Source organism: Ailuropoda melanoleuca, chromosome 16, assembly GCF_002007445.2.
Source record: "Ailuropoda melanoleuca isolate Jingjing chromosome 16, ASM200744v2, whole genome shotgun sequence".
NCBI lineage: Eukaryota > Metazoa > Chordata > Mammalia > Carnivora > Ursidae > Ailuropoda > Ailuropoda melanoleuca.
Window position 1 is genome coordinate 42,996,366 of NC_048233.1, and position 21,857 is coordinate 43,018,222.

The window sequence follows — 21,857 nt, forward strand, 5'->3', positions numbered from 1 at the left end:
ACGTCCTTCCAGAGAGATGGATCTGATCCCATTCATGCAGCTAATTGTAGAAGGTTGGAACTTTAAGCAGTGTTCATTGGGGGGGGGGCATGAAAGGAAGGAATAACTTGTCCAGAGTCCTCAGATAATGTCTGGAGCCCAAGGCTCCTACTTTGACGATGTGTGCTACCCCATACATCCACCAAGAAAACCCTCAACAGCTGGGCCTGCATGGAGTGGTTATATTTTAAGATTTTTCACAGGGGTTACAATATGACAGTCCCCACCCCGGTCAGGCACCAGGATAAAAGCAGGGACTTAAAACATCATCCCATTTCTTCAGCCTGAGCCATCACATGCTTTCACAATCTCCTAACCTCCCCCTAGGCCCTAAGCCAGGGCTTGGGCAGAGAAATGGAGGAACAAAGAAATTAGTTACATTGCCACCTGAGAAACCTCAGAGGGGAGGACCCAGCCTTTGCCTCCCTCCTCCCAAGTGCAAAATGTGTAAACAGAGTAAACGGAAAACAAAAAAGTGCAGTCTAAGTGGCTCCCTGTCCTCCTCCCCAGGGTTAGGGGGAAAGAGTACAGAGGAACATAAGAGGCAAGTCTGGCTTTTCTATTGCCTTACCGCTCGCTGAACATAATGGGGTGAAGCAGGAAGGGGCCAGTTTGCCCGTACCCACAGCTCTAGGGTAGTACTTGTCCTTCATTTCCACAGCTGCCAGTAGCCCTAGAGTTGATCAGGTGAATTGGTCAGGGGTCAGACTCCCTTGAGCCTGACTTAAGGCTGGGACAGCCCCATCTTTCTCTGTTGATTATGTGGCGCTTATATATTATTTATATAAATAATTTCTCTATGTACAGGAATAAGAGTGGCTTTCATGGAGGGAGGGAGGCTGGAGGCTGCAAGGCTTCACCACTGTTGGAGTTGTCCAGTTCGGTGCTGTCACAGTCTGAGTCCTCACTGGGAGGGCCCTGTGAAGAAGAGCAGAAGTGCAGTGAGGTGAGGCTCAGCCGATCTGGGCGCTCACTTGATTCCATGGTCTTCAGACACCAGATTCCCAGCGTCAGGGCTCGTCCTGGCTGTGATTTACAGCTACCGGACAAGAACACCGCTAACCTACTAACCATACTACACGCTCTGTACCAAGGGCCTCTCAGATTGTGCCCCGGAGGAACGGGGCTCACCTACTGAGTGACTGGGAGGCTAAATTCCTATCTTTCTGGTGTCTTCCTCTGTACCCATTAGGTCCTAAATAACCAAGCCTCTGCTCCTCTAAAACACCGAGTACTTTCTGTGACTCACCTGCCCCTCTCTGGGTAGGTCCTGGTGTGGGATGGGTCGGGAGCTGGGTTCGGGGCCAGGAACCACCTCCGACGCAGGCGGGTCCAGTGGGATTTCTGAGCCCTGGGAACACATGTCATCAGACCGCTCGTCTGGCCGTTCGTCGGTGTTGGTACTGCCAACTTCAGGTGTGCCACTGGGGGAGGGCTCGCTGGCTGTGCCCTCCTCCCCGTCAGATGGGTTCTCGGAGCTGAAGGTGGACAGTGACTGGCGCATGTTCAGGCCCTGAGGCCACCTGTATGTTGGAGAGGCCAGGCTTACAGCTGGCACACCGCAGCCCCCAAAGCAAAACATAGCCGTGACCTCCCGTCCCGTGTCCCTCACCTCTGGCTCGAGGGCAGCTCCACTTCACTGTCCACCTCGCCTTCCTCTTCCTCTGACGAGATGCCACGTTTCTGCAGGAGAGACGAGTGGACTGCAGTCAAAAGTGGGAAGAGGTCAGCAAGGACCCAAGAGAAGGGAATGTAGTCCTAAGGGTTAAGTAGCGAATGGCTGTAGATGAAGACCTAACCGGGGAGGTGAGTTACGGACTTGGGCCCCAAGGAGAACAAGGAAAAGGGAAGAGCTTAGGAACCGCTCCGTACTTTACCTGGCTCCGGGTGACAGCAGCCCTGTACAGCATTGCAGCTGGGGTCAAGTGCTGGGACCCAGCCCGGCTTCCTCCCCGTCCCGCCGTCCCTTCCCTTCCAGTTCCCAGTAGCCCCACAACGTCACCAGGCCCTACTGGTGGAGGTGGCTCCCCTTTGGCTCCCCCAGGTGAATCTGGGCTGGTGGAGCCAGGTGCTGAGCCCTCACTTGGCGGGGTGTCTCCCCGGGCTGGAGGCGGTGAGCCAGGATCCCCAGCTCCCCCTGTGGCCCCTCGGCCCCGGGCTCCCAGTGCTGCTGACAGCAGATCTGGGGACGACGACGACATTTTTCGGAGCAGGAGGTCATGATGGAGCCCACGCAGGGCTGGAGGGCAGGCCTCCCAGCCTGAGGGTCCCCCTCCTAGCCCCCCTGGGCTTCCTGGTCCCCCAGGTTCATGGGGTGGCAAAGCTGCACGAAGCCCAGGCAGGTCTCCACAGCTGCCCTTGGCGCTGGCCTTGCGGTGACGAGTCTTGCCACGACGACTCCGTCCTGGTGAGGGGGGGCCCTTAGGACACCCGGGAAGCCCCACCCCACTCAGGGCAGCATCAAGTTTAGGCAGCAAAGATTCAGTCTTGAGGATATCCGGCCTGGTAGGGGAGGGGAAGCACGAGTCTGAGACGAACAAATTCAGCAACCTGAACGCCTTCCCTAACCTTGGGTAGTACCAAGTCCATCCCCCCATCAGTCTTCTGGGCGTCCTTGATCTCCACCCCTGCTTCTAGCACACCCGCTGCCGTTACACCTCGGCACTTACGAACTCTGGTCCCACCTTTTACTGTGGGGTGACAGTTTCTGTGGGACGTTCCTCTTCTTGATGAGCTTCTCCATCGTGTTCCCATGCAGGAGGCCTCGGGAAGGGTGTGACTTCAGCAGACCTGGGCATCTCCGCTCCAAAGCTTGTTCCCTCCTAAAGACAGTTCAGTCGGGCATGCGATCAGGAAGGGGCCCAGGCTCACTAGGTCCTCTGGTTCGGTGCGGGGGCGAGTCGGTCACCTGAGCAGCTCCCGCTCCTTGAGCTCGAGCTGCAGCATGAGCGCGTTGAGCTCCATGTACAGGTTGTTGGCCCGCTCCAGCTTCCGTTCGTAGTGCTCCCTGATGTCCAGGGCGTGTCTGAGACAGGCGGAAGGGTCTCTGAGGTGAGCTGGCGTCACCTGGTGTCCTGACTGGCCCCAGTCTCTGGGAACCGTCCCCGGTCCCCGCTGTTGACGGAAGCCCCCTCCCAGACGCGGGCACGCACCTGAGCTCTTCCCTCCGCCGCATCACCAGCTCCTCTTCTAGGCGGTGCAGACAAGTCCCTTCTGACTTAATTTTTTCAAAGTGCAGCTTTACCTCTTCGCGCCACTCTGCCTAGGGGGTGAAGAGACAACGAGGGGTGACGGACCTCCCTCGAGCCAGTGGACCCGTGGGAAGCCCGTACAGGTGCTGCGCTGCCGCAGACCGGGAGCGAAACGGGGGCAGGCAGGGGACTGGTCAAGACGGGGTCTCGGCCCTTCCCCACCTCCCCTCAGAGCGCACGGTCCTCTGCAGAGGGAGGGAGCTGAGCTGTTCCTTTCCTGCCCGCAGCACACCTGGGACTTAAAGTAAGTCTCCTGGGGCGTGGAGAGGACGTCAGCCGAGGCGATGTCCAGGTGCAGCAGGATCTGGCGGAATGAGGGACGATTTCTTGGTTTGCTGTTCCTGGAGGGCACGGAGTTGGGGGGGAGACAGAAATTTTAGGGACGCCTGGAGAGGAACTAGAGCATCCTTTCCCGAAGTCTGCCCTGGAGAACAGAATCCTAGAACGTGCTCTGCGACCGAAGTCCCTGGTCCACTGGCTCTACCGTCCGTTAGCACAAGTCCTGCAGTGAGGAAACTATTTTCATCCTATTTTCCAGACACCTTTTTCTGAGTAACTCCGTTCAAAGTGGTTTACCAAGGATGAGAAACTGTCAACCTCCCTTCAGAGTCCAAGTTCCAAACAAGGCTCCAGGGCCTCCTTCCTGTGTCCAAGGAAGCCAGCTTGAGGCTCCAGCTGCCATGCTTCCCAGGCGCACCCCGGCCGCTCTGGCCAGCCGCTGTGGGTGTCCCTCTTTCACAGACCAGGAAACGGGCTCAGGGAGGACACCACTCGCCCGAGGCTGCACAGTCTGTCTCAGTCACACGACGGAATTCTGTCCCTCTTTCCCCATGCAGGATTCTGGGCCTGGAGGCCTGGGTTCTAGGTGCCATCTAACAGCCAGCAACCACCCTTTGCTCTCCAGCTTTGCCGGGCCGTCCTTACCAGCACTGGCGAAGCAGGATTTTGAAGCCGTCGGGGCAGCCGGAGGGCACAGGCAGATGGAGACTGTTGCTCCCCACACCCCAGATGATGGCTGAGGAGTCCACATCTTTGTAGGGGATCTCACCAGTCAGCAGTTCCCACAGCACCACGCCAAAGGACCTGGGGATGAGAGGGGACATCCCTTGGGAGGGGCTCCCTCCAGAGGCCCCAGTTGCTACAGACTCCTCTCACTTGCCCTCAGGCCCTGGAAGCCCCCTCCCTCCCTGGGGTTGGCCACCTGCCAGTCTCCGCCCTCAACCCGGCCCTCACCAGATGTCGACCTTCTCGGACACGGGCTCGTTGCGGATCACTTCAGGAGCCATCCAGGCTACTGTCCCTGCAAAGGACATCTTGGTGCTCTTGTCACTCAGCTCCTTGGAAGTGCCAAAATCGGAGATCTTCACCACATCGTCGTACGTGATTAGCATGCTGGTAAAGATCGTAGTCAGCTGGGGGCCAGGCCCCCCCACACCTCCTCTAGCAGCAACTCTCACTTTCTGTTGTCAGTCACGGGGGGCACCCAGAGGCCGGGGGCTTGCCACAGCCCTCCCAAAATAGGACCGTCATTTGGGAGGGGTTTCTGAGATGGCCACTTGGACTTAGGATGGGGTCTGGAAGCAGGCAGCCGGCTACACTGACAGGCGGGGTCACCCGCAGGAGACCATGCACGTCAGCTGCTCTGCGCTCGCTGGCTTACTCACTTGGGGGACTTGAGGTCTCTATGGATAATCTTGTGCAGGTGCAGGTAGTTCATGCCACCGGCGATGCCCATGGACCAGTCAACCAGCAAGGAAGGGGTGACAGGGCGGCCGGCCCGCAGTACCTCATACAGCTGGCCCTGGGCGCAGAACTCCATCAGGATGCAGTAGCAGGGAGCCTGGGTGCACACGCCCCTGGGGGCCAGAGGGCGGCGTGAGGGCCGAGTTCCCCGGAGCCACACTCGGAGCCCCCGTTCCCACCCAGCCCCTTTGGGCATCTCCTTTAGGAAAGGGGGGGTCGATTTCCTGCCGCCCGGCGCAGAGCCCCGCCCACAGCCCCGTGGCCCCGCCGCGGCCCCTGCCCGGCCCTTACTTGAAGGTGATGATGTTGGGGTGCTTCAGCTTTCGCAGGTGCTTGATGTCCGTCTCCTTCAGGTCCCGTACCTTCTTCACAGCCACCTCCTCCCCGTGGAAGCGCCCCAGGAAGACAGCGCCCTGGGCCCCTGAGCCCACCCACTGCAGGTCCAGGATCTCCTCAAAGGGGACCTCCCAAAGGTCTGTGAAGAGGAGGCGCAGCGCCACAAGGCTCAGCGAGAGCCACCCGCAGGCTCGCGGGCGGGCGCAGGGGAGGCACTGGGCTGGCTGGCGGGACTCGGTGGCCCAGGGCGAAAATGAGCCCCGAGAGGCCAAGACGACGAGGCCTGGGGGAACAGGTGAGGAAACGAACGGGCACCTACAAGCAGGGAAGCCGGGGGCTGATGGACGGCAGAGGGGCTGCGGCCGAGATCTCGGGGACACCGGGCGGGGCCCCCGCGAGGACGCGGCCTACCTTCCTGCTGCTGCTTGTGCTCCGTGGAGTAGGCCTTGCCGATCATGGTCCAGACGGGGCGCAGGCAGCCGAAGAGCCCTTCCAGGAAGCCGCTGCCGCTCTGGCACTGCAGCCGCACCTCATCGGCCCGAACTCGGGACGCCCGACTCTCAGGGGACCCAGAGGCTCCCCCGGGGCCCCCTGCATCCTGCTCGTGGAGCTGCAGGACACTGTTGGCAAAAGGCTCAGCGGGCGGCTCTCCCCCCGGGGAGGGGCTGGGTCCGCCCCCGCCCTGCCCGCCGAGCGGCACTACGTCTCGAAGTACACACTGGGTGGGCGTCAGGTCCTTCTCCGGGGTGCAGTCGGAAGTGTCCGGGTCGAGCTTGCGCATGGACGCCTCGCTGAGGGTGGACACGAAGCCCCCGAAGGAAGGGGAGGGTGTGCGGGTCTCGTGGAGGCAGGCCATGGCCTCTGGGCCCGCGCGCGGTGGCGAGCGGGGGGCCCTGTGGAAGCAAAGCAGGGAGGGAGGGTCAGGCGGGGCTGCGCCGGGCAGGGACCCGGGGGCGGACCCGGGCTCCCGGGAGCCCCGCTGGAAATAACACCGAGCTTCGCGGGCCCTCAGGCGCCCGTCGCTCTCCACGTGTCACCCGGGCCCGTCCGGGTAAACCGGGTACCGGGATTCTGTCAGCATCCATCGGTCACATCCCTGAGCGCCGCTCTCGGCGCCCGGGGAACAGCCCCACGCAGCTGCGTGCGGTGGGGTCCGGCTGAAGCTCAGGTGCGTGGCCCCGGGCTAGCCCCCTTCTCCCTGGGCGCTCCTGCGAGGGTCTCAGACATGTCTCAGCCTTCGGCCGCACCAGCCACCGCCCTCGCTCCCTCACGCGGAAGCACACACGGGGGACGCGCAGGCACGGGCCGCCCATGCGCCCGGGGCTCCCACTCGTGTACTTGCACGTGAGACGGCCGAGGCCTCGCAGGACACTAGCCTCGCTCGGGTGACAGTCGTTCTAAGGCGCGCTCGGGCTCTCATCGGGGTCTCCGCCTCCGGTGCTCACACGCACACACCTGGGCCTCGCCAAGGGAAGTGAGCCTGCGGCCCGTGAGCTCTACCATCCCCCCACCGCCCCACGCACGGTCGGGGTGGGGGGGGCGAGGCAGGCCCGTCCGGTGGGGGTGCAGACGCAGGAGCCGTCAGGACAGGCGGTAGCCCACCGCTTCCGCCCCCTCCACCCTGACATCCGCTCTGCTGCTCCCCCAGGGGCTCCGTTACAGAGGCCCTGTCTCCTTTCCTCTTCCCCACTGCCCCATTCCCAGCTTCCAAACCAAGTACCAGCCTTCCAGACAATGCAGGTTTGTCCCAATTCTCGAAACTAGGTGCTATTTAAAAAGTGACCATTAAAAAAAAAATCTGAATTCTAGGGGCACCTGGGTGGCTCAGTTGGTTAAGCGTCTGACTTCAGCTCAGGTCATGATCCCAGGGTCCCGGGAGCGAGCCCGCCATCCAGCCATCCAGGCTCCTCACTCAGTGGGGAGTCAGCCTCTCCCTCTCCCGCTGCCCCTCCCCCTGCTCGCTGGCTCACTCGCTTGTTCCCTCTCTCAAATAAATAAAATCTTTTAAAAGGATTTTATTTATTTGACGGCGGGAGAGAGAGCGAGAGAAAGCATACGCAGGGGGAGTAGCAGAGGGAGAAGTAGGCTCCTCACCGAGCAGGAAGCCCCACATGGGGCCCGATCCCAGGACCCCGGGATCATGACTTGAACCGAAGGCAAACGCTTAACCAACTGAGCCATCCAGCTGCCCCTCAAATAAATAAAATCATTTTTTAAAGATTTTATTTATTTGACACACACACACACACACACACACACACAGAGCACAAGCAGGGGAGAGGAAGAAGCAGGCTTTCTGCTGAGCAAGGAGCCGATATAGGGCTGGATCCCAGAACCCTGGGATCATGACCCAAGCCGACTGAGCCACCCAGGTGCCACAAATAAAATCTTAAAGAGAAAACTGGGGACACCTGGGTGGCTCAGTCGATTAAGCATCCAACTCTTGATTTCAGCTCAGTGTCGTGAGATCGAGCCCTGTGTCCGGCTCCACGTTAGAGGAATTTGCTTTTCTCCCTCTCCCTGTGTGCTGTCTCTCTCTCAAATAAATAAATGTTTAAAAACAGAATCTGAATTCTAGCCTTGCCTCTGCCACATACTGGCTGTGTGACCTTGGGTAAACCAGATTTGGGCCTCAGTTTCTCCAGCTGTACAAAGGGATAAACTAGCTACCACTCAGGCACAGCAAATTCTTCAACCTATACCAAACTTGTCCAGACGTTGACATCTGGAGTCATTCTAGCCTTCTATCTCCCGCCGCATCTGGTCAGCTAAGAAATCATGAGATGTGAGGATTCCTGAGGACGATGGTACTCCAACTGTTCCTCATAGTGGGGTCCTTCCTGAACCCCTGCATCAGAGCCCCTGAATCACAGTGGGAGAGGAGTAACAGGAATCCACACATAAAAAGGGGTCACTGGATAATGACAAAGACCAACACGGAGGTTTGGCACTTCTGATGGTATCAGCTCTTGTAGCCATTTCCAGACTTCTCATGGATTTTGCAGTGGTTGTGGGGTGGGCCTGAAACCTGCATATTTAACAAGCGCCTCAGGTGATTCCTACTTGAATTTGGCCCATTTGAAAAAGCTCTGACCCAAGGCCAGTCTGTTCTCTCTAGTCCCACCTTACTGTCTTAATTCAGGCCTCTTTAGCTGTGCCAGCTAACCCAGGACTGCCTCTTAGTCCCCCAATACCCACACAGCCCCCGCTCCATTTTCCAACATCCTTTAGAAGGATCTTCCTAAAACCAAGACTGGCCGGCCCCCCCCCTTCTGCTTCAAGCCCTCTGATAACCCCCTACTGCCCTTGCTCCAGCAGCCTTATCTCCATGCTCTGGTCCCCCTCAGCCCGGTCTCCCACCGCTGTTGGCACCCGGGCCATACAGAACTGGCCCCAGGCTACTTGAGGCATTTGTGGCAGGGCACCTAATGGGAATGGCTCTTACGCAAGGCTTACTATGTATGTTAGCCTCTGCCGATAGGCGCATTAGCTCATTTAATCCTCAAAACGAAACTCACCCCAAGCGACAGAGGCGCTGGATAACCTGCCCAGCGTGCCCTCTCCGAGGAGAAGGCTCAAGCGCCGCCCCCCGGCGTTCTCTGCCTAGAAGGCGCTTCTCATGCCCCATCTCTCCAAATCTCACTTCAGCCTGGAAGTCTTCCTGCTTGTCCCCCGCCCGGCTCAGAGCTGAGGTCCCTTCTGGGCTGGCACAGCCCCCGGTACCTCCTCCATCGTGGCTCCCATTATCCCGGAGGCACTGTGTGCTCTGGCCTCTGGCTCCTCTGACAGCCCGGACTCCTTGAGACCCCCGACGCTCTCGCACGGGACCCCAGGCTTCGCACTGCACGGGGAGCGCAGGCAGGACGGTCGTCTTAAAGGCCGCCCTACACTGCGGACGCGGTGGCTCCCTAGCTCTCCACCACCACCCAGGGAAGGCGCTGTTACCATCGGACCCTTTATATTCTTGAGGAAACTGAGGCTCAGAAAGCTTTAGTCAGATCCAGCCTCTGAATCCTCAACACATCCTACGAGATAACGGCGCCGTGGAAGGATTAGACGTACACCGTAATGCCAAAGACAAACACAGGCCGAGAATGCACTTTGCAGGGTCCCAGGGCTTTCGCCTGTGCCCCCAAGCTGGGGTTTCCGGGCGCTCCCGCAGGGCTGGCCAGCAAGGAGCGCGCGGGCTGGATCGGGCCGTTCCCGGGTCCCGCGGGAAGCCCCAGCACGGGCCCTTCGAGGCGGGGAGGAAGGGGTTACGGCCCCAGCGCCCCCTCCCCCTTCCCGACCTCCTTCCCGGCCGTCACGTGGCGCGGGGCGCGTGGCTGGAACGGGGCGGGGGCCCGGCGGCGTAAGGAGGGGGTCCGGGTGGGGAAGGGGAGGGGACTCAGCGGGTTGGGGGAAGCGCTGGGCGCTGCGGCGTAACCATGACGACTGGGCCCGAGGCGGCGTGTGAAGTCACCAGGACAAGATTAGCCCAGCGTCACGTGAGCGGCGACGGCGGGGGCGGGGCTGCGCGTGGGCCCCGCCCCTGACCCGGGCTGGCCCATGTGCCGGTGGCCGGGATGGCTGCGGGGATCGCCGGCATGGACCTCCGCCCCCACCCCACCCCCCGGCCTCCTCAGCCTGCCGCGTGTGTGCTGCCCTCCTTCGCAGACCTCCCTCGACCCCTCATGCAGACAAATCTTCGGCCCGGGCACCGAACAGAGGGAGAGCGATTGGTGCTGGAGAGAGGGGACTTGGGTTGGCACTGGGGGAGCAGTGCCACAGAGAAAGCCCAGATGGGGAGATAGGGAGCCAGACACAGAAAGGGCGACAGGAACACCCAGAGAGCCGGGGGGGGGGGGGGGGGGGGGGGGGAGACGAGCCGAGAGATTCAGAGACCGAAACAGTGAAGCGGAAAAGGATGGATTGCACACCTGAATTTGAAAAGCAGAGAGGACACTGAGAAAAAGTAGCCGAGAAAGAACTGGAAAACACGGAGACCATCTGTGCCCTTCCTAATTCTTTCCTATTTAGAAGCTGAGCCTTGACTAGGCGCAACACCTGGATTTTTAAAGGAAGTTCTCAGTCCTCACACGGTGTTTGGCAACTAGGAGCTTTAGGCATAGAGAGGGTGACATGCTCAGGCACTTGCCGCCAAGCCTCCCTCCAGTTCACCAGGCTTCCCCAGAGGCCCCTCTGGTATCCAGGGCTAGCAACTAGGGAGACTGGGAGAGAAGCCATTTCACCTGCTTGTCTTTTAGGGCAGTGGGAGTACCTGAAGGAGAGGTGTGATCTAGGGAAAGGGAGGGAATCTAGCCAGGCTCCTCAGGCCACCCCCACCCTGTTCTTAGGCTAATACAGCCCCTCCAGATTGACCTGAGGGAGTGGGGCGGGGGGAGAAGGAAGCCAGGCCCCAGGGAGCTACAGTCAACTGGAGATTCCTCTCCCAACACACAGCTCCTCTCAGTTTCCTTTATCTCTGACCTGCCAGCTGTGTCCCACTGCCCCCCAGCTGGGCCTTGGCGCCGGGGCTTTGGGGGCATATCATGCTAGGAGCCCCTGGCCTAGACATTCGGTCACCCTGGGGGAGGGGAACTGTCTCCCTGGCCATCAATTATGCAGAGCGTGGAGGAAGGGCAGAGATGTGACAGGAGGGGGTGGATATCTCCGTCATTCTTACTGTGCAGAATTCCAGATTGGGTGAGGGGACAGAGTGGTCCCTAAACTATACATCTGCCCAGGAAAGAGGCTCTCTGGACATCCCAGGAGGTCCTAATTCGGTTTCAGTTACCTAATTCCCTGCTGGTGATTCCCAGAGTGCCCCCTCAGGAGCCTGTGGTGGAGTGGGGGCAAGGAGGTCCCCCTGTTTGTTCCTCCTCCTGGGTTCTCCTGCCTGAGGTGCTGGAAGCTTGTGGCAAGGGAACCCTTCGAATCCTTTCTCCCACTGTCCTGCTCTAACGACAGAATCTCAAGGCCAAGTTGCATGTCTGGCAGTCTTGGGGGCTCAGTTGTGAGGCCGAGCCATCTGTCTAGATTGCGGGCTTTCACACTGAGCACTCACCACTGTCCTGGACTTTAGTTTGCACTCAGCAAAAAGAGGAAGATGCCCCTTCTCTCTTGAGGGTGGGAAGGAAGGTCTTCACAGGGAACGGAAACCCAAGATTCTGGGAGGATGCTGGTTCCACCTCTACAGGCTTTGAGACCTGACAGGATAAAGGACCGTGAACCCTCCTGATCTTGCCTCCTGGCCACTGGCTGCAGCTGTTTCTCTTTTTGAACACAGGGTTCTTCACAGCTTTCTCAGTGCCTTCATCAGGGGGAAATGTCTTCCCCTGAGAACTTGGGATAAAGTGGAGATCACCCCTAAATCCAGGCCCCCCCACCTCCTACAGGTCAAGCCCTGAGACCCGCCCCCACCAGCTGCCACCACCTCTTCTTCCAGTGAGCTGGGCAGTGACGGGGCAGGGAGAGGGGGCAGTGCTATTTAGGAAAAAAGAGCCAACTTTGCATTTGGAGAGATCAGAGCCAGAACCTCAGTTTTGCCACGAGTTAAAGAATGTTATCCCTCGAAGGCTCCCAGCCCTACCTTCTGGGGTGGGGACGGTTAAGATGATGTGGGAAATGTCATGAGCACAGTGCCTGGCTCCTGGTTATGTCCCCCTGGTTGGCTGGACACCAGGTCTGTCTTTGTGGGCTCTGGAAAGGCTATATCTTCTGTCTGACCAGAAAGAGGGAGACTTGGTATCTGACCTTCTACTTCTGCAGGACATTTCTCAATTTCAGATTCCAGGGAAACCAGGTCACAGTGGCAGTGGGGTGCTAGAGTCCCCAGTCATTGCTCTCTTTGCTACCAGACCCTCAGTCCTTCCTCTGCAAATCCTACCATCCCACCTCCTCTGCACTAAGGGAGAAGGCCTGCACCACATACTCACCCCCTGGCCAACATGGCCCAGGGTCACCCCCGACCTATGCTTTAAGGTCAGAATGCAAGGGAAGGGAAAGGAGGGGTACGAGCAAGGTATGAAGGGCCACAGGATCCCTCCTGCTCAGGCCCTCAGCTGGACCTGGAAGAAGTTCAGCACATTTAAGCAAACAGTTCCTGAGGTGGATGTGCATTTAAAAAGGTCTGGAAGACAAAAAATAGTAAAGAAATAAAAATGGAATTGTGGGTGTTCTTATTTTCTTGTTGTGGCTTATCTATATTTTCGAATAGTTCAGTAATAACGTTGAATTGCTTTTAAAATAATAAATCGATTTTGAATTGAAAGTGAGAAAATAAAAATCAGAGTGCCCATCCGTTCCTGTCCCCTAGCTTGGGACAGTGGGTGAGTGGGTGGCCTGGGAATCAGAGAGGCTTGGTTGAGCTTCTGTCTCTGCTCCTGACCAGGCAGGCAACCTGGAGTAAGAGACTTCTGAACAAATCTGTTTCTTCTCTTTGAACAGGAACCGAGGTACCCCTGTCTCACAGTGGTTGTGCAGTCTAGAACATGGTGGTTCTAGGTCAGATGGCCTGGGTTCAAGACCTAAGCTCTTCCCCCAAACTGCTTTTCTGACGTTGAACAAATTATTTAAGTTTTGGTTTCCTCATCCCTAAGATAGAGATGATGAGAACACTCCTCAACTCTTAGTCTTCTTGTCACACTAGTGGGACTTTACTAGTTCCTGGCCCAGAGCACAGGGGAAGCTCCCTAGAAACACGAGCCATGCCAAAAGGGCCTAACAAGCAGGAACGGGGTTTCTTCTATAAATATGATTCCCTTCCCTTCTTCCCCTTTTCCTTGTCTGCAGTAGAGAGGGAACAGGTGGAAAGGAAGGTGGGCAAACACAAGGGGGAAAGGGAGAGCAAAGAAAGAAGGAACCAAAGGCCAAGAACTCTTTATGACTCTTAGGTGCCTCTGCCATAGTGTCCCTGCCTCATCACCTCTCCCCAACACAAAGATGACCCTGGTCCTTCTGGAAGCAAATGAGACAGACAGACCAGTCTCTGTGGCTAACCCCTCATGAAGCCCATGTGTCACCTGCTGGCCTGTCTCCACAGTATCCTCCTTCTGCCCTAGGAGGGACTCCTAGTCCCTTCTTCCAACCACAGGCCAGGCAGGGCAGAGGGAGGCCTGCATGTGGGATGCCACTAGGCGAGTCTGGGGTGGTGGGTACTAGGATTCAGGGTCCTCTTCTTGGCAAAGCCAGATGACCACATTATCACCTCCAGGGGAAGGACTGGGAAATAGCAGTTGGTTTTGAGATGGGTCCTGCCTTTCTTAGCTGTAAGGACACACAGGACATCCAAAGCCAGTCCTTAAACTTCTGGCCTCCTCTGCCCGTAACTGGGTTTAATTCAGGGTGGGGATTTAGTTGTGTTTTCATGGGTGCTAGAGTTGGGGTGTCACCCCTTTCGTCTCCACAGCATCACCGCAGTCCCCACTGGGAGAACGGATGAGTGGCAGGCTAAAGACAGGGCAAGCACTTTTGGCCACCCTGAAGTGTGAGATGAGAGAGAGCAGGCCCTGAATGAAGCTCTGGGAAACTTTGCTGTCCGGACAGGAAGGCCAGGGAGCACTTGAGCCCTTTCCTTCCCGAACCCCTTGTGCTTGCCTTCCCTTGGTATTACCCTTGAGCTGACAATCAGAGCTCCCACAGCCGCAGAGTCCATCCTGCGAGTTGGAAGGGAACTGTCATTTGGAGGGAGGCACTGGCTGTGGCTGAGAGGACTCTGGGTGGGGAAGAGACCTCAGGCACACTCCTCCTTGGTTGAGTGCCACCCACCCGCTCTTCTCCCAAGAGGGAGCAGCTGTGGAGTTAAAAATCCCCAAAGGTGGGACTCCTCTTTCTACGCTAAGGAACACCCCACCGATTCCTTCCACTGTCTATAGAGCCTCTGACCCCTTCTCTTCCCTCCTCTCAGCCAAGGCCACAGTTATTGGGAGTCACAACTGTGTGGAAGAGATTCTTGCTTATTTTTCAGCCAAGGAGTTTGAGAAATGTGTGGGGGAAAGGGAGGAGGTTCCTGAAAGGCCTGGGCTGGGGAATTGGGTTAGGGGAGCCAGAGGAGATGGAAAGAAAGAGGGAGAACACCACAAATGAATGGGGGCGGGGAGGAAGCAACAGCTGGATGGAGAAGGTGAATACCACAGCTGGAGGGGATTAGGGGCATCAGACGGAAGGGGAAGAGGACCATCACCTGGGCATCCAGGAACAGGTGCTCGCACCCTATAATCCTCAGGTGCAGCGGGCTGAGTGTGGGAGTGGGGGTGGTGGCGAGGAGGACGGTGGGCACAATCAGGCCCCATCCTTCCTTTCCTTCCCTGAAGAGGCCCAAACTCTTCCTCCTCCTTCCCTCTCCCCCTTTTGGAGGATGAGTGGGAGGAGAGGGGGATGTTCTCTTGCCCGCTGTCCTTTAAGTCTGTCCCCCAATCATCCCCCCACCCCCACCCCATACGGTCCTTTCCAGCTCTGGAGGCCCTTCGTCTCCAAGCTGGGCCGCGGCGTCCCTCCGCTCCGTTCCCCTCCTTCCCATCCCCACAGGCGTCGGGTCCAGGTCCCCAGTTTCCTCCGCCCCACAGCTTCAGCATCCCCGCGCCACCCTACCCCACCCCGCCACATCTGCATCCCGACCCTCCCTCCGCACCCGGATCCCTGGACCCGGACCCATCCCTGCCCCCCACCCCCCCAACTCGGCCAGGCTCTCACCTCAGGGGCTCCGCGGCCGCAGCACAAAAGGCGGCGCNACACGCCCTGAGCGGGGGATGCTGCGCTGGAGCCGCCGGCCTCTTAAAGGAGCCTGCTGCTGCCATCCGGCTCGCTCCAGGCTCGTCCCTGGCCCTTCTGGGCCCCTCACCTCCCTGCAGGCGGTGTCCTGTGGCAGTCGCACCTCAGGCCTTACGCTGATACACAGGAGCTCCCTCTGACCAGTCTTATAAACTCCCTCCTATACCCTGAGACAGAAGCCCCTCAACATGGGACCCCCCCCCCACCCGCCTAGCGCTCGAGCATTGCTCCCCTGTCATGCCGATCTTGCCAGCTTTTCTTCCCCTAATTGTCACCACTCCAGGTCTACCCAATTGGAATCCACTCGGCTCAATGCCCCGTCCCCCTCGTGCTCCTCCTTAACATTCCAAGATTTCCCTGGACCTCCACTACCTGACCCATTCTCAGGACACTCATTAGAACCGGACATTTTCGTGATCTCTCTCCAAGGTCACAGGTTTTTCCTACATCTTTTAACCCAGTGGTCGTGGGACTTTGGGGAGGAGGGACTGGAGCTCTGGGACCCAACCATAACGTGTTCCGCTCCGCACCCAGATTAGTGCATTAGTTTTAAGAGGCCAGAATCCTCTCTTGCTGTCTCTTCACCTGAGAGACCCAAGACCCACAGCAGGAGGAATGAGACCAGGGCTTGCGTTAGTCCTTCTAACCTTGTCGTCCCACTATAGCCTGATTCTCAGGCTCCAGAGGGGGGCCTCCTGGCCAGCTACGGAAGGGGTCACTAGGGATATTGTAAAAAGGCTTTAGAAAACAACTGAAACCAGACAGGCTGCGGGCCAGAATTAAGGGGAAGGGAGGTGAAGGGCAACCTAGGAAAACGAAGCAGGTGCTGTGAGACGAAAGCCCAAGGGCAAGGAGTTTAGGCCGAGAGCTAAGCGGGAACTGCCTGAGACAGACTTGGCTTGCCCCAGCGCTCGAGGGGCAAAGAACAGTCTCCTCCCGCGTCCAGGTTAAGACCCACCCTCCCAGCCTGCAAAGAGCCAGGATGAGACCGCCGCCTCGGCCCTGGACCAATCACAACCTTTCCTCAATGAAGAGGTGGAGCCAAAGGGGGGCTGACTCTTTCCTTGTCCCTGCCCTTCTATGCAAAGTAACCATTCGCTGTCTGCCTAGAGCAAGTAAGCGCAATCGGAAGTAACCAATTATACCGCGAAGCTTTTCGTGCCTGCCTGCCCCTGCCCCTCCAGCTGCGACAAAGATGGCGCGCGAGCTCCTGGGTTCTGTAGTTTCCTCGGGAGTCAAAGGACCTGGTGCTCGAGTTAGCCCTTACCGCCCCGCCCCCAGCCGCTTCCACTCCGCTACTACGCATGCCCGCTCCGGGGAGCGGAAACGCGGAAAAAGGAGGCGGGACGCTATTAACCCCTCCGCCCCCCCGCCCCCACAAAACCGCCCTCAGCTCGGGAAGCGACGGTGGAGGGCTCTGCTCCTCCCAGAAGGCGGTGCTGCATGCCAGGGCAAACCACGCGGAGGGTTGTGGGGCGGATAGCTCCCCTCCCGAAGGAGACTCATGGAGTCGGGTGGGCGGGGGACTCCATGTCCCAGCATGCCCCGCGGCGGGCCCGACCGGCCGCGACTCGGGGCTTGGCCCCGGCCCTAGCTCGTCGGCGGTGTATTGGGGCGCGTGGAGGCTGCAGTCACGGTGGCGCCCGCGGGGACGGAGGTGGGAATGAGTGAAGAGGAGCAGGGCTCCGGCACTACCACGGGCTGCGGGCTGCCCAGGTGAGCCGCTTCGTACCGATCCCTGCCGGGCGAAAAGCGTGGCGCGTTGCGGAGGAGGTAGCGGCGCGGCCCCAGCATGCACCTGGCCTGAGGGTTGTTCCCGGCAAGCACTGGGGTAGTGGGCCGTGGTTCCCGGCATGCATCCCGGCAGTGGCCACTGCCTCCTGCTCTAAATAGTTTGGGGTTGGCCCGGTTCCCAGACTGCACTTGGGGCACTGGGCTTTATGCTCTCGATATTCAGTGCGTTTGGTGGGTACCGGGTCCCTGGCCTGCACTGTGTCAGGGGACATGCACTTCCTAACTGCACTGGGGTACAGGACCCTCCTCCTTAACTGAGACAGGAACAGTGCGTTCCCCGCTTGCTCTGGGGACAGTGGACCCTGCTTTCCCAGCCTGCGTCTCTACTCCACATTGAATCCAGCCAATGTCTGCTGTACTGTCCGGGGTCCCCTGGACCCTATGCCCCCCATGGTGTGCCTGGGTCTGATATGACAGTGCTTGGCCAGGTGGGTGCAGAGTTGGAGGTGTGATAAGGGTCTGTGCCCCCCCCCCCCCCCCCCCCCCCCCCNGCAAATGCTGGCAGCCAACCCGGGCAAGACCCCGATCAGCCTTCTGCAGGAGTATGGGACCAGAATAGGGAAGACGCCTGTGTACGACCTTCTCAAAGCCGAGGGCCAAGCCCACCAGCCTAATTTCACCTTCCGGGTCACCGTTGGCGACACCAGCTGCACTGGTGAGGAAGGCTTGGGCAGCCTGGCTGGGGTGTGCATTCACAGGGCCCTGTTGGCTTTGTTTCTTGGAGTCTCTTCCCAGTCCTTTTGTCCAAGGCCTGTGAGGGAAGGAGAGATTTCAGGGGAAAAGCCACTGACTGGTTTGGGAAAATGGGTCTTTGAGGAGGTGGGTAGGACTTGGGAGAGTTAGAGGAGCAAGCAGGACTGCCACAGTGAGCTGGCAGATTGTCGTCATCCTAGAGGAGAAAGAGGAGATAAACCGAATTCTCAGTGAAGTATTTGGGGGAGTCAGTGCCCGCTGCACCGGGCTCTGTTCCAGGTGCTTGACCAAATTCCTAGTTAATCTGAAACCACAGTCTAATCCAGTGATGTAGATGGTAGTATCCTCATGTTGAATATGAGGGAACTGAGACCCAGACAGATTCAGTGGGTGGTGTAAGGTCACGGGCCCGATGAGAGGCAGAGCCAGACCTCGCCTCTAGAGCCTACCCTCTTTCTACTTTTCCAGCCGTCTCTATTTAGTGAGAGAAAAGAAAGTGCTTCCCAGAGGAAAGTTAAGGCAGAGAAAGTATCTTCACCGAAGATGTCTGAGTGCAGGGGCAGTTCTGCCTGGCATGGCTTGATTTGGGGAGCTCTGGGGAAGATAAAAGCCCTCCGTTCCAGTAATTAGCATTAACACGTCCAGTCTTGGGCAGGGGCAGTCGGTGAGAGGGGCTTGGTTGACTCCCTCCAGCTATGAGGAGAGAAGCTGTGGGATGCTGGTTTTTCTTTGTCCTCCCAGTGACCTCCAGTATTGCCCACGCCCCTCTCTCAGGTCAGGGCCCCAGCAAGAAGGCAGCCAAGCACAAGGCAGCTGAGGTGGCCCTCAAACACCTCAAAGGGGGGAGCATGCTGGAGCCGGCCCTGGAGGACAGCAGGTGAGGGAGGAACAGCCGAGGCTTCCTAGAGGCCCTGCCAGGAACCCAGGCCCCTGTACCGCCTCGTCTGCCCAGTAGGCCTGGCCTGGTGACATTTAGCCACCTTGACCTGGCCCCTTCCTGAGAGAGTTTCCTCTGGACAGAGCAGGTTGCTGCCGGGGCTCCTGCTGCTGTGAAGGATCCTTTGGGGGGAATGTCGAGGGGCTGTGGCTGTGGTTTGGGCCCAGGTTAGGGAGGGAAAGGGGTGGAGGCTGAGGCTAGAGGGGTCGCACCCCAACATGCCTCCTCTCTCTAGCAGGTTGTTCTTCCCTCTTCCACACTTACTTTGGAGTTTGTTGCCTCTGTGTTTCTTGGGTAGGAAGAGACCCTCCTTCCCCTTTTCTCAGTCTCCTTGATCCAGTGCTTGGCAGCAAAGGCTCCGAAGAGGAAAAGCTGGTGGTTAAGCTTCCCTGAGTCTTTGACTCCAGTGGGAAGGAGTTTTCTTAGGGAACGGGCAGGTCAGGAGGACCTGGGTCCCCACCCTCTACTCCCCCAGCCCCCAACGTGGGTGTGAATCAAAGGCCCCCTTCCCCTCGGGAAGTTCTTTTTCTCCCCTAGACTCGTCACTGCCTGAGGACATTCCAGTTTTTACTGCTGCAGCGGCCGCTAGTCCTGTTCCATCTGCTCTTCCAACCAGGTATCTTGTATTTCCTGCCTGCCTGAAGGGGGGAGGAAGGGGTCCTGGCTCCTGGCCCCCCAGCCCTTGGACCCAGGCTCGTCAGGCAGGAGGAAGTCTGAGAGTAAACAGAGGATGGAATAGTTGGGGACCAGAATGTGAAGGATTTGCACCAGTTGGTAAGCTCTTGGGACAGGAGGTAATTTGTGATTTTTAAATAGCCGCAGGGATGTTGGTCGACCATGTTTGAGGGTCATGCAGGCCCCGTTTTCTTCTGAGTTGGTCACATGATGGTCCTGTGTGTGCCTCCCATCAGGTGCTTCCAGGGACTGGATATACAGCCCCTCTCCCACTGTCCTGGCAAGGTGATGATCCGGTGTTCCAGAAAATCTAAATGGGCCTGGGCCCTGGAAGAGACGTCACTTGGGTGGGAAAGGGAGGAAGCAGGCTGGATGTTCGGACAGACAGCTCCCTGCCTGGCGGGGACTAGGGAGCTGGTAGTGGGGACACCAGAGCAGGGCTTAGGACTCATGGGCAGCCATAAGAGGGACAGCCCCATCAGCTTTGGCCCTGGACCCTTATTCCTTCAGGAGCCCCCCCATGGAGGTGCAGCCCCCTGTCTCCCCTCAGCAGTCTGAGTGCAATCCTGTTGGTGCTCTGCAGGTGTGCCCCCATCCTCATTTCCTGTGCATGCCTGCCTTCCCTTGAACCTGGGGCTGTGAGGGATGGTTATGTGGGGCTCTTACCCTGTTCTGAGGGCTTTTCCCACCCCTCTTCATTCCTCCTCTAACCTGGAATCTGAGGCTCCCAGGGCAGGAGGGAGAGGATGCGAGGAGTCTTTTCTCACTCTGCCTTGTGCACCCTTGTTTCTCCCTCCCAAGGAGCTGGTGGTGCAGAAAGGCTGGCGGTTACCTGAGTACACAGTGACCCAAGAGTCTGGGCCAGCCCACCGCAAAGAGTTTACCATGACCTGCCGAGTGGAGCGTTTCGTTGAGATTGGTAACTGGGCAGAGGGGAGTTCTTTCAGCTACTCCAGCCCTGGCCACAGGCAGCTCCTAGCCTGTCTCTGCTACAGCCCCGCTCTCCTGGCTGAGAGCCCCGGTCGGCTCCGTCCTCCTAGCTTCTTCTTTGCACTGCCTCCGCCCCCCCTGGCTGACCAGATTCTTAGGTGCATGGCAGGTCCTGAGTTCCTCTTTCCAGTGGACATCCCATGGGAGACCCTCAATCCAAGTGTGAGCTGGGTGGAAAGCACTGGGCCGGTTGGGAATCATAATCCAACAACCCTCTCCCCACACGCAGGCAGTGGCACTTCCAAAAAGCTGGCAAAGCGTAATGCGGCGGCCAAAATGCTGCTTCGAGTGCACACGGTGCCTCTGGATGCCCGGGATGGGAATGAGGCAGAGCCCGATGACGATCACTTCTCCATTGTGAGTGGCTTGCGTGGGCCAAGCCCTGTGGGCCACCCTCCATGCCAGGCAGGGCACTGGGGACTTGGGCCTGTCACTCGGGAGTGAGCCTCTCCAGATCCCAGGCCAGCTCCTGCCCGTTTTCCTACCAGACCCAGAGGTCCCCGGGCCCCCTCTCAGCCACAGCCATAGCCCCGCCGGGTGAGTGCTGTGGGGAGCTGGCCTGGGGCAGGCGCCTGGAGCCTGCCGTTCCCAGAGTGAGGAAGGCCGCCTGGACACCTGGTCCAGACTCTGGTAGTTAGAGGGGGCCAGCTAGGGGAAGGCCAGCCGGACGAAGCATTCATTCTGTGGGCTTTCCTCTCCTTGGCATCGAGGGTCTGTTAAATGCCTGGGTCTCGGCTCGTGGCTGCATCTTTGTCACTGTCCCTGTCTTGTCAGGGGGTGGGCTCCCGCCTGGATGGACTTCGGAACCGGGGCCCGGGCTGCACCTGGGATTCTCTGCGAAATTCAGCAGGAGAGAAGATCCTGTCTCTCCGCAGCTGCTCTTCGGGCACCTTGGGTGCTCTGGGCCCTGCCTGCTGCAGTGTCCTTAGTGAGCTCTCGGAGGAACAGGCCTTCCATGTCAGCTACCTGGATATTGGTACGGCTAGTTGGGAGGCCGGGGGATGGTGGGGACGGAGCCAGAGCAAGTACACATGGGCCTGCGGGGGGTTGGGGAGGGCACGACGGTGCTGTGGCTGCACCCCTCCCGGGGCTGCCTTCCCGCCCAACTCTGGCTCTGTCCTCTCTTTTGGTCTCCAGAGGAACTGAGCCTGAGTGGGCTCTGCCAGTGCCTGGTGGAGCTGTCCACACAGCCAGCTACCGTGTGTCACGGCTCTGCAGCGACCCGAGAGGCGGCCCGCGGGGAGGCTGCTCGCCGCGCCCTGCAGTACCTCAAAATCATGGCGGGCAGCAGGTGAAGCCCCAGCTGGACTCACGGACACGCATCCTCGCCCCTGCTCTTCTTCCCCCAGCCTGTGCGTCTGCTCAGCTCTGGTACCCCTGGCGGTGCCGTCTCTACCTCTGACACAGACTGCCCGCCTGCAGGCTGAGGAGGACACCGGGCCAGGAGCCAGGGACCACGGGGCCTTGGCTGGCCCACGATCTGTCTTCATGTCACTGGTGATGATGAGTGGGAATGAAATCAGGGGCTCTCCCTTAGGGCCCAGAATAAATGCGCTGCCTCTTGGATTCTTAAACCCTGCTCTTTCTGCTCCCTTGACTAGTGCTGAGCTAATTCCCCTGAGCTAGTTAGCACCAGATCACCTCCCCTG

The 21,857-nt window shown here is 58.8% G+C and overlaps 2 protein-coding genes across 11 annotated transcripts; one reads left to right on the forward strand and one right to left on the reverse strand.

Moving 5' to 3' along the window:
* Positions 1–201: 201 nt before the first annotated feature.
* On the reverse strand, positions 202–16,868 carry MAP3K12 (mitogen-activated protein kinase kinase kinase 12). 7 transcript variants are annotated; one of them, XM_034644743.1, is made up of 15 exons: positions 8,888–9,186; positions 6,089–6,262; positions 5,781–5,989; positions 5,325–5,652; positions 4,955–5,146; positions 4,524–4,682; positions 4,215–4,373; positions 3,523–3,631; positions 3,192–3,301; positions 2,948–3,064; positions 2,724–2,861; positions 1,917–2,541; positions 1,652–1,722; positions 1,289–1,562; positions 202–957 (listed from the first exon to the last, which is right to left on the reverse strand). In XM_034644743.1, exons 1-15 carry the CDS (start codon positions 8,995–8,997, stop codon positions 862–864), a joined length of 2,871 nt encoding a protein of 956 aa, XP_034500634.1. In that variant the 5' UTR covers positions 8,998–9,186; the 3' UTR covers positions 202–861. The 7 variants fall into 7 exon arrangements, with proteins under 7 accessions (XP_034500634.1, XP_034500637.1, XP_034500633.1 ...); XM_034644746.1 differs by having other exon boundaries at positions 5,325–5,508; positions 8,888–9,183; XM_034644742.1 differs by lacking the exon at positions 8,888–9,186 and adding an exon at positions 16,852–16,868 and having other exon boundaries at positions 5,781–6,262.
* TARBP2 (TARBP2 subunit of RISC loading complex) lies at positions 16,550–21,782 on the forward strand. Of its 4 annotated transcripts, none has more exons than XM_002923264.4 (9): positions 16,556–16,835; positions 17,399–17,568; positions 18,381–18,483; positions 19,064–19,159; positions 19,729–19,801; positions 20,020–20,137; positions 20,438–20,565; positions 20,983–21,184; positions 21,346–21,782. In XM_002923264.4, exons 1-9 carry the CDS (start codon positions 16,783–16,785, stop codon positions 21,501–21,503), a joined length of 1,101 nt encoding a protein of 366 aa, XP_002923310.2. In that variant the 5' UTR covers positions 16,556–16,782; the 3' UTR covers positions 21,504–21,782. The 4 variants fall into 4 exon arrangements, with proteins under 4 accessions (XP_034500646.1, XP_002923310.2, XP_034500645.1 ...); XM_034644754.1 differs by lacking the exons at positions 16,556–16,835; positions 19,064–19,159 and adding exons at positions 19,160–19,317; positions 19,455–19,503 and having other exon boundaries at positions 17,402–17,568; XM_034644755.1 differs by lacking the exons at positions 17,399–17,568; positions 18,381–18,483; positions 19,064–19,159 and adding exons at positions 19,160–19,317; positions 19,455–19,503 and having other exon boundaries at positions 16,550–16,835.
* The last annotated feature ends 75 nt before the right edge of the window (positions 21,783–21,857 follow it).